General features: G+C 37.5%; 1 protein-coding gene across 1 annotated transcript in view; it reads left to right on the top strand.

The window, feature by feature from the left end:
- The window catches only part of CCDC39 (coiled-coil domain 39 molecular ruler complex subunit), a gene marked incomplete in the record, with an annotated part of 137,186 nt that overhangs the window by 22,551 nt on the left and 103,105 nt on the right, over positions 1-11,530 (top strand). The window contains 1 exon segment of the mRNA XM_014587416.2: positions 9,984-10,175. Coding sequence (XP_014442902.1) covers positions 9,984-10,175 — 192 coding nt within the window.

Genomic DNA, 11,530 nt, shown 5'->3' with positions numbered 1-11,530 from the left:
AGAGACATAGAGACAGAAAGCGAGAATTCACCCCCCAGGGGGGATGGTCACACCGTAATCCCTTCTCCATTCTCCTCTCGGGATCTTGGGCTTGCATGCACATGCGCCCGGCGTGAGTTTTAAGCCACCGGTTCCGGGATGCAAACCGCAGTCGACTATGTGGGAGTCCGCGACATAGCCATTACGCTAACTGATGGTTCCCAATACGGGGCCTTTTATGATTCCAGACGAATTTTATGATTGTCTTTTCTAGATCTGTGAAGAAGGTGTCTGGTACTTTGCTTGGAATTTCGTCAAATAAGTAGATTAATTTGGGTAGAACTGCCATTTTGGTTCTATTATTTCTTCCAATCCAGGGACATGGCATGACCTTCCACTTTTTTGTGTCATTTTAAATTTCTTTTTTTTTAGCTTTACATAGTTTTCCTTGTGGTGGTCTTTAACTTTTTAATTTAGATTTATTCCTAAGTATCTTGTACTTTTAGTGGCTATGTAAATGAAATTACTTTACTTCTATCTCAATCTGCCTGCTGTTTGTATATAGAAATGGTATAGATTTCGCCATGTTGATTTTTAATCCTGCAACTTTACTATATTCATTTATTAACTCCAAGACTTTTTTTGGTGGATACCATTGGGTCTTCAATCATGTCATCTGCAAATGGAGATAATTTTACCTCTTTTTTTTTTTTTTCCTATTTGAATGCCTTTTATTTTATTCTCTTTTTGGATTACATTGGCAAGGACGTCCAGTACTACATTGAAATGGAGGGGGGAATGTGGGCATTCTTGTCTTGTTCCAGTTTTTAGTGGAAAAGCTTTCAGCTTTTCCCATTCTGGTTTTGGCCAGTTTGGCTAAGATGTTTTTTGGAGAGGATCTTCTTGGGTTGATTCTACTTGGGTTCTTTGTATTTCTTGGATCTGATGTTTCCGTGCTTCTCAAGACTCGGAAAGTTTTCTTCCAGGATTTCATGGAATAGATTTTCTATACTCTTATTAGTTTCTTTACCTTCTGGGATACCTATTATTCTGATGTTTGGATGTTTAATGGAATGTAGTATTTCTTGTATAATTATCCTTGTGTTTTTTGTTTGTTATTTACTCTATCATTTTGTGTTTTTTTCCTAGGTCAGAAGATTTATCTCCTATGTCACAGATTCAATCTTCTGCATGGTCTAATAGGCTTTTAATACCTTCAAGAGAGTTTTTGATTTCTTGTTTTACAGACTTCATCTCTAATAGTTCTATCTGATTCTTTTCTATACTGTCCATTTCTTTTTTCACATTGTGGAAGGTCTTCATCTCCTGGAGTTCATTGTCTCTTTTCTGTTTCAACTTCATAGAGTTTTGTCACAATGAATGTTCTGAATTCTTTCTCTGACATTTCAGTAACTTCTGTTTTTTTTCAAGTGATGTAGGGGAGTTATTGTGTTCTTTTGATGGAGACATATTTCTTGAGTTTTTCAACCTTAAGACTCTCCTGTTACTTCTAGCCATTGGGTGATATATTCACTTTTGGATACCTTTTTGGAAAATGTTTACACCACTGGGAACAAGTTTGCTTTTCTTTTGCTGTGGCTTGGTTTTGTGCTGAAGTCTCTCTTCTGTCCTGTTTAGCTTTGTGGTCCCCACAGGAGGAATCTTCTATTCGGGTATCTGAAGTGCCGTGCCTGCTTTTTTTGCAGGTGGATCAGTATAGATTGGGGATCCCTGGGTGCCTCACAATACAAGGTTGTCTGAAAACTGATTCTAGACATGTCTAGTCCCTCTGGGTGGGTGGAGGATGAGGAGAAGGTAACAGTATAAGAGGGAAGAGGGGTGAATATGAAAGTGGAAAAAAAAAAAAAGAAAAAGAAAAAGTTGCATGCCGTGCAGAAGTGTAGGGTGTGATTTTGTCAGGGTGCTGCAGGTGGAAGCTGGCTCTGCTAGAGAGCCTGGAGCTGCCCTATGGGATAATGAGAAGTAAAGAATTAGCAAGAGAAAGAAAGAAAGAAAGAAAAAAACAGCCTACAGTTCTCCCAAGGAGGAGGGGGATTCTGAGTTTGGTAAAACTGGGCTGAGGCTAGAACTGGAGCAGGGGCCAGTGAATGGCCCTGCCTCTGTTTCCTTGACTTGGCAGGGTGCTGCAGATGTAAGTGTGCTCTGCTTGAGAGCCCCGAGCTGCCTTTTCTTGCAGGGAGGGGGTGGTCTGAGGTTGGGAGAGCTGGCCTGGGGCTGGAACTGGAGCTGGGGCCAATGAATGGCCTTGCCTCAGTTTCTGTGACAGTGTAGGGGTCTTCAGATGGAAGTGGACTCTTGAGAGCTTCGAGCTGCCCTATCTCTCTATTCACTTTCTAGGCCTGACTCAAATATTGCCTCTTTTCATTGTCTTCTAATGATTCCTCTTGGGTAGAATTAATTATATCTCTGTTCGCATAATACTTTGTCCACATTTCATTTATGTTATATTACTTCGTGTAATTTACTCTGTATATATAAGCCCAGCAAAAGGAGTGAGTGGAGAAATTTCTATTGAAGCCAATAACTAAATTATTATTTTCGGAAGATAAAAACTGGTTTGTGATAGTTCCATCTCCAGGCCTCTGGGCAGTAAGGGACAGTGAAGCAGGAACACCACTGCCCCATGGCTTACTTCCAGGCTCCCCAGCCCAAGACCCACCCAGTCCCCCAGACAGACTATCCTTTTCTCTGCAGCAGCCTCCAGTTCCATCTCCAGGCCTCTGGGCAGTTAGGGACATTGAGGCAGAGGGACCACTGTCCCCCCCACCTCCCACCTCACTTAAAGACTCCCCAGCCCAAGACCCATTCAGTCCCCCAGAAAGGTAGGCAGTTTTTCTTTCTTTTTTTTTCCTTTGCTCTTCTCCATTCTTTTGTTAATACCCTCTTCTTTCTTTCCCCACAGATTTTCTTTATTACCCTCTGTACTTTCTTCTTTCCTCTTATATTCTCTTCTCCTCCACATCTTCCACCTTGCCAGAGGGACTAGACTGGTCTAGAATCAGAGATACGAAATTCCCTGGTAATAATCAGGTTCTCTGGGATCTTCCCATGTACTGAACCACCAGTGAAAAAGGAGATACTGTTCTTCAGACACCTGAATAGAGTGTCTTTCTTGAGACAACATTACTAAAAACAACAGAAGAGAGACTTTAGCCCACATCAATTTGCGACAAAAGGTAAACACATTCCTAGTCAGAGAAACATTCTACTAAGAAGTATTCAAATGTGAATACATCTTCAAATGGCTAGAAGTAGAAAAAGAGTCTTAGGTCTGAATAAACAAGGATATATGACTCCATCAAAGGAACAGAGTAACTCCCCTCCATCTTTCGTGAAAATGGAAGACATAACCAAAATGTCAGAGAAAGATTTTCGAACATTCATGGTGACCAAATTCTATGAGTTGGAACAGACAAGAGACAATAAACTATAGGAGATGAGGAAGTCCTTCCACGATATGAAAGAAGAAATGATCAATTTGAGAAAGAATCAGATGGAACTATTAGAGATGAAGTCTGTAATACAGGAAATCTAAAACTCTCTTGAAAGTATTAAAAGTTGATTAGACCTTACTGAAGACCGAATCTCTGATGTGGAAGATAAAACTACTGACCTAGAAAAAAAACACCAAAAAGAAAGAAAAAATAAAAAAATGATGATAATTTATGAGAAATATGAGATTCCGTTAGATGCCCAAACATCAGAGTAATTGGCATCCCAGAAGGTGAGGAAACTAATAAGGGCATAGAAAATCTATTCCATGAAAGCCTGGGAGAAAATTTCCCAAGTCTAGAGAGGCACTCAAGCATCCAGACACAAGAAATACAAAGGACCTCAAATAGAATCAACCCTAGAAGATCCTCCCCAAGGCTCATGTTAACCAGACTGTCCAAGACCACAGATAAAGACACAATACTAAAACTGGCAAGAGAGAAAGGAGAAATGACTTACAAAAGTCATCCCATCAGCCTAACACCGAACCTCTCATCAGAAACAATGCAAAGAAAGAAAGAATGGGAATATGCATTAAAAATGTTGAGAGAAACATTTTCAACCAAGATTGTTATATCCTGCAAGATTATCCTTTATATAGCAAAATAAGATTAAAATCTCAGACAAACAAAACCTGAAATAATTTGCCAACACCAGATCAATTCTTCTAAAACCCTGAAGAAAGTACTATTCCAGGAAAACTAAAGAATTAACAGACAGAAACAAAGAAATAAAAGGCAGTTAAGACAATGGCCAACTTAAAGGTCGGGACAGATCCAGTAACATCGATGATAACACAGAATAGGAATGGATTAAATTCTCCAATCAAGAGACACAGACATGCTGAGTGGATAAAAAACAGAAACCTATCTATTGCCTACAGAAAATCCACCTCATGGATAAAGACATACATAGATTGAAACTGGAGGGGTGGAAAAAGATTTTCCATGCAAATGGAAACCACAAAAGAGCTGGAGTCATGATACCAATTTCTGACAAATAGGCTTTAAAAGAAAAACTGTTCGAAGTGACAAAGAAGGGCACACTACATTGTAGTAAAAGGAGCAATAGATCAAGAAGATATAATGCTTATAAATATCTATGCACCTAACACAGAAGCACCCAAATATGTGAAGGAACAATGGTTAGATCTAAAAGGGGCAATAGACTGCAACACACTAGTAGTTGGAGACCTCAACTTTGCACTATCCCATCTGGACAGTCCATCTAGGCAGAAAATAGATAAAGAGATAAAAGATCTGAACCATATCATAAATCAGATGGACTTAACAGACATCTATAGACTTTTCCATCCCAAAACCATGAGATACACTTTTTTCTCATCACATGGAACCTTTTCGAAGATTGACCACATCATAGGGCACAAAATACGCCTCTACAGATTCAAAGCCATAAAACTTTACCCTGCATCTTCTCCGAGCATGACGGAATTAAACTTGAGTTTGATTTCAAGAGAAATCCTCAAAAATACTCAAATACATGGAAACTAAATAACCTACTCCTGAATAACTCCACAACTACTGCAGAAATAAATACTGAAATCAAAAAAGATTCATGGAAGCCAATGACAATGACACGAGTTTCCATAATCTTTTGGACATTGCAAAAGCAGTCATAAGAGGGAAATTCATAGGAATTAGTGCACAGAAGAGGAAGATGGAAAGAAAGTAAATGTATCACCTAACATCATGCCTTAGAGAATAGGAAAAGCAACAGCAAAAAAATCCATAAAACCCCAGGAGAAAGGAAGTAATAAAGTTACAAGCAGAAATAAATGAAATAGAAAATAAATGAACTATACAGAAAATAAATGAAAGTAAAAGCTGGTTCTTTGAAAAGATCAATAAAAGTGATACACCACTAGTGAGACTTATTGAGAAGAAGAGAGAAAGGAAAGAGGTGATTCAAATCTGCAATGAAGCAGGCAATATAACAACAGACATAGAAATACAGAACATCATTAGAGGATCCTATGAATAACTATATGCCAAGAAACAAGACAATCTGGATGAGATGGACAAATTGCGGGGCACACGTAATCTACCAAGATTGGGCCAGGAGGATATAGGAAGTCTGAATAAGCCCATAAGAAGCCAGGAGATTGAATCAGTAATAAATAACCTTCCAACAAAGAAAAGCCCTGGCACTGATGGCTTCAGCTCCGAGTTCAATAAAACTTGCAAAGAAGAGTTAACCCCTATTCCAGTCAAGATATTTCTAAAGATCTAAAAGGGTGAATCTCTCCCTAATTAATCTATGAAGCCTCTGTCTCCCTTATCCTAAAAACAGATAAGGACTGGACCAGGGATGAAAACTATAGACCAATATCTCTGATGAATATAGACACAAAGATTCTCAACAAGATACTAGCAAATCGTATCCATCAACTTATAAAAAAAAATATACGTCATGATCAGGTAGGCTTTATTCCAGAAATGCAAGATTATTTCAATGTATGCAAAACCATAAATGTAATACACCATATTAACAGGAAGAAAGATAAAAACCATATGAAAAAAAACATATGGTCATATCAATTGATGCATAAAAAGCATTTGATAAGATACGACATCCCTTTGTGATCAAGACTCTCAGCAATATCAGCATTGAAGGGTCATTTCTCAACACAATAAAAGCTATCTTTGAAAAATTTGTAGTAAACATCATCCCAAATAAAGAAAAGCTGAAAGCTTTCCCACTAAAAACAGGTACAAGACGAGGATGCCCACTTTCTCCACTCCTTTTCAATATAGTACTGGAAGTCCTTGCCAACACAATCAGAAAGGAAAAAAATAAAAGGGATTCCAATAGGAAAAGAAGAAGTAAAACTCTCCCTATTCTCAGATGACATGATTGTATGATTTCCATGAAGAAATTTCTGGAAGTAATATACGAATACAGTAAAATTTCAGGATAAAAAAATCAATATACAGAAATCTATAGCATTTCTATATACGAACAACAGGCAGACGGAGATAGAACTGAAAAAAGTTATTCCATTTACTATAACCACTAAAAGTATACTTAGGAATAAATCTAACTAAAGAAGTTAAGTACCTTCACAAGGAGAACTATGAGAAGCTAAAAAAAAGAAATTGATTTCCTGTATTACAGACTTTATCTCTAATAGTTCCACCTGATTCTTTCTCAGAGTGTCCATTTCTTCTTTCATGTCTTGGAAGGACTTCCTAATCTCCTGTAGTTCATTGTCTCTTTTCTGTTCCAACTCATAGAATTTTGTAACCATGAATGTTCAAAATTATTTGTCTCACATTTTGGTAACATCCTCCGTATTTACGAGAGATTGGAGGGGAGTTACCATAATCCTTTGGTGGAGACATATTTCCTTGTTTATTCAGACCTGAGGTTCTTCTTCTACTTCTAGCCATTGGATGATGTATTCACTTTTGAATACCTCTTACAGGAACATTTTTCCGACTAGGAGTAAGTGTGTTTCCCTTTTTTCTGCGAATTGATGTTTGCCAAACTCTCTTTTCTGTTGTTTTTACCAATGTGATCTCAAGATGGGTACACTACTGAGGTGTCTGAAAAGTAGTATCTCCTTTTCCACAGGGAGTTAATGCCAGATGTGGTGTGCATGTAGAAGTGGGGCCTAAGGAAGGACATTTGGAGGAGGGATACGGAGGCAGAACATTGACAGGATGGAGAGGTGTGGTGTTATAGGTTGAAGATATTTTGATTAACTGGACTGGAGAGAAATGTTCACATATTGAAATGTCCACTTTGTAAGCTAAATAATGTGAATGAATGTATATTAAAAAAAAGTAAAAAAAAAAAAAAGAAATTGAAAATGATACAAAAAAGTGGAAGGACATCCCATGTTCCTGGATTGGAAGAATTAATATAATCAAAATGGCAAGTTTACCCAAATTAATCTACATATTTAATGCAATGACAATCAAAGTACCAGACACATTCTTCACAGATCTAGAAAAGACAATCATAAAATTTGTCTGAAATCATAAAAGACCCGGTATTGCCAAAACAATTCTACAAAAGAAGAGTGGAGTGGGCGGCATCTCACTCCCTGACCCAGAAATATACTACAAAGCTGTGGTAATTCAAAACAGCATGGTACTGGGACCAGCAGTTAGCGTAATGGCTATGTCGCTGGACTCCCATGTAGTCAACCGCGGTTTGCATCCCGGACCCGGTGGCTTAAAACTCACTCCGGGCGCGTGTGTGCGTGCCCAAGATCCCGAGAGGAGAATGGAGGAGAAGGGATTGCGGCGTGGCCATCCCCCGTGAGGGGTGATTTCTTGCTTTCTGTCTCTCTGTCTCTGTCTGTCTGGTGAGCGCACGCGCCCTATAGCAAAAACCTCTCAAAACAAAACAAAACAAAACAAAAAAACACGGTACTGGCACAGAAATAGACAGGTGGACCAATGGAACAGAATAGAGTCCCCAGAAATAAATTCCCAAACATACAGTCAACTGATTTTTGACAAGGGCTACCTGTCAACCCAGTGGGAAACGGAAAATCCCTTCAACAAATGGTGCTGGAAAAGCTGGATTTCCACTTGCAGAAAGATGAGTCTGAATTCCTGCCTCTCACATTAGACAAAAATCAAGTCAAGGTGGATCAAAGATCCAAATCTAAGACCTCAAAGTATAAAACTGTTCCTGGAGAACACTGGGGAAACTGGGAGACATTGAAATAGGGAGAGACTTCTTAAATAAGACCCTACCCCCACCAAAGCAGTCAATAATCCCGGTAGAATCTATGTGTAGAAATCGCACGGGTGGGGCCAGCAAGTGATGTGGTTAGGGCGCCTCTCATGTGTTTGCGATTCGAGTCCGGATTTGGCGACCTGAAAATCACACTGGGCATGTGTGCGCCCAAAACCCCAGGAGATTGGAGAAGGGATTGTGGAGGGGCCATCCCCCTGGGGGGCTGATTTCTCACTTTCTCTCTGTCTTTGTCTGTCTGTCTGGCGAGCGCACGCACCCTATAGCAAAAACCTCTCAAAAAAAAAAAAAAAGCATCCCCAAAATTGACAAATGGGATTACATCAGACTAAGAAGTTTGTGCATGGCATAAGACAGTAATTAGTGTGAATCAACAACCCTCAGAATGGGAAAATATTTTTTTAAACTATGAGTCAGATAAGGGACTTAGAAGCAAAATTCACAAGGAACTCAAGCAGCTGTTCTGAAAAATGTTTATCGTATTAATGATGGGAGGAGTTGAAAAAACCACTCTCTAAAGATGACATAAGAACAGCCAAAAGGCATATGAAAAATGCTCAACCTTCTTCATTGTAAGGGAAATGCAGATCAAAACAACAATAAGATACCACCTAACCCCAGGCAGAATGACTAAGATTAAAAAAAAAAAAACGTTAAGTGCTGGCAGGGGTGTAGTGAAGGGGAACTCTCTTACACTGCTGGTGGGAATGTAAATTGGTCCAGCCACTGTGGAAAACAATTTGGAGATTCCTCAAATATCTACAGATAGAACTACCATTTGATCCAGGAATCCCACTCCTTGGTATCTACCCAAAGGACAGAAGAATTCTTCATCAGAAAAGTGCTTGTACATTGCTGTTTATTGTGGCAGTATTTACAACTGGTAAGACATGGAATCAACCCACATGCCCAGGAATAGATGAATGGATTGAAAAACTGTGGCACATATACTCTATGGAATACCGTTCGGCCATAAAAAACAACAAAACCATGGCTTTTGACAGGAAGTGGATGAATATGTAAGATTTACTGCTGAGTAAAACAAGCATGACTTTGAAACAGAGACCAAGTGTCTGCACTCTATGACTGAAACTGATTGACTAAAGGGTATAGAAACACAGTATATAGATGTAAATACCAGATATAGTGTGTGTGAAATAGTAGGTTCTGAGGAAGGACATTTAGAAGAAAATTAGAGAGGCAATGCATTAATGGGACAAAGAAATGTGGTATTATCTGTTGAAGATATATCATAGTTTTATCAGCTGGACTAGGGAGAAATGTTCACCTGTTGAAATATTAATTTTATAAGCTAAATAAAGTGATTGAAGTATGCTGTAATGATGTACAGTGCATAAATGTAAATAAATAAATAATAAAAGAAAAAAATGAAATAAAAAATAAAAATCTGGTTTGTGAAATATTTAGAAAATTTCATTGAATTCCAACTTTCTATATGAGAAATACTAAATACCTATCTTTCTTAGGTGTTACCTTTCATGTTTAAAAATGTGTCTTTTTCTCACTTTTAGCAAATGTTAAGATAAATGAAGGAAAATATGGAGACAATATGAGTTTATAGATATTGGCATCTAAGATATTACTATTTTGTTGCTATTCATTTAAAAAGTCTTCTTGAAAAATCTTAGGTGTTGGCAAAATAAATACTGAATATAATGACAAAAAAGTGAAATTCTGTTTAATTTTAATTTTATCATATTAAATATTTATTTAATGTAACACATTTCTTTTGATTCCAGACATTAGCAAGGATAAAGCAGGAAACCAGAGAAAAAGAAAATTTGGTGAAGGAGAAAATCAAGTTTTTGGAAAACGAAATTGGGAATAATGCAGAGTATGAGAGAAGAATTGCTGCTGCTGATCGTAAAGTTTTAAAATGTAGAACAGAATATCAGCAACACGAAACTAGTAGAAATCAGCTGAAGGATGAGGTATGTGAATCAAAGACTGGCTTGTATATTTATGACAAATTACTATAAAATAAGCAAAAGCCTTTCTTTTGATTAAGGAACTGTTTTCTAGATCTTTTTTGTTGTTGCTTTGTTTTGGGGAACTTTAAGGATATTGTGACTCAGCCCCTGAATGGTGAGGCACTAGTAGGTGCCATTCACATCACAGGTGGTAGGAGGACCCTTTCTGCAGTTGTGCAGTGGCTTTCCTGCCTGACACATTCAATGTTCTGTAAGGGACCTGAGGCCAATGCTGGCCAATGGCCTACATGGAAAATCATAATAAGTAACAGGCAAATGTGAAGATGAATATTTACATAGCTTATGAGCTGTGATAACATGAAGTGTTTTCCCAGTGCTACATGTATATGTGGTTTTAACTCTCAAATTCTAGGTGGAGCTACCTGCTTACGTTCAGTTTCGCACTTTGTTGAGGGTAGTATTTCAGTTTGGTAGTGGGATAGTGAGGTAATGAAATACTTTGAAAGAGAATTAGAGAGAACAAAGCTTCTCCTGCCTTGTTCTGTTCTTCTTTTGTGGGCATACATTCCACCTACACTATTCCTGAAGGAGAGTTAAGAGATTCTCTTTGTTATCAATAAAGGGGTCTTTATGAAGTTTTATGCTCTGAAACTGTATTATCTGAAGTTAGTACTGTTTCGTTAGAAAACTATAATACTGGAGAACATTTTGTTCTATAAGCAGTTATAATTTTTATCTATTAAAAAAATACTTTTTTTCTGTCCAGTGAGAATAATTACTTAAGAGCCTAAAGAATAAAACAAGGAATTTTTTTTTTTTTGCTAAATTACATGTCACTAATGATTTATAAAAATTTCAAAGTTTAAACCAATTACTGAAGAGAATGCAGGGATTTATTTATTTTTTCATTTCTTTTCTTTTTTTTATATTATCATAACCTTGTGTATATTACATTGAATCACATATATCTTTACAGTGTATTACATTTCTTTTTCCAGAAGGAATACCATGCATATCAGTCAAGACAAAGCCATTACTATCCACATCATCATCATCAAATAGCTTTTCATAATTTTTTCCAGATTATTTTTATTTTTTATTTTTTTAATTTTTTAAATTCTTATTTACATTTTTAAAAATACATTCAGTTACATTATTTAGTTTACAAGATGATCATTTCAGTATGTGAACATTTCTCCCCGGTCTAGTTGATCAAAATATAGCAACACTACCTCCCTGTCTCAACAATGCTGTCTTCGTATCCCTCCTTCAAATGTTCTTCCCCAGGCCCCACTCCTCCACATACCCCACATCTGGCATTCACATCCACCTCTTCTGTTTGTACATCCTTTAGC

The sequence above is a fragment of the Tupaia chinensis genome, unplaced genomic scaffold, assembly GCF_000334495.1.
Source record: "Tupaia chinensis unplaced genomic scaffold, TupChi_1.0 Scaffold000212_1, whole genome shotgun sequence".
NCBI classification, from domain to species: domain Eukaryota; kingdom Metazoa; phylum Chordata; class Mammalia; order Scandentia; family Tupaiidae; genus Tupaia; species Tupaia belangeri.
This window is presented reverse-complemented; position numbering and strand designations above follow the sequence as displayed.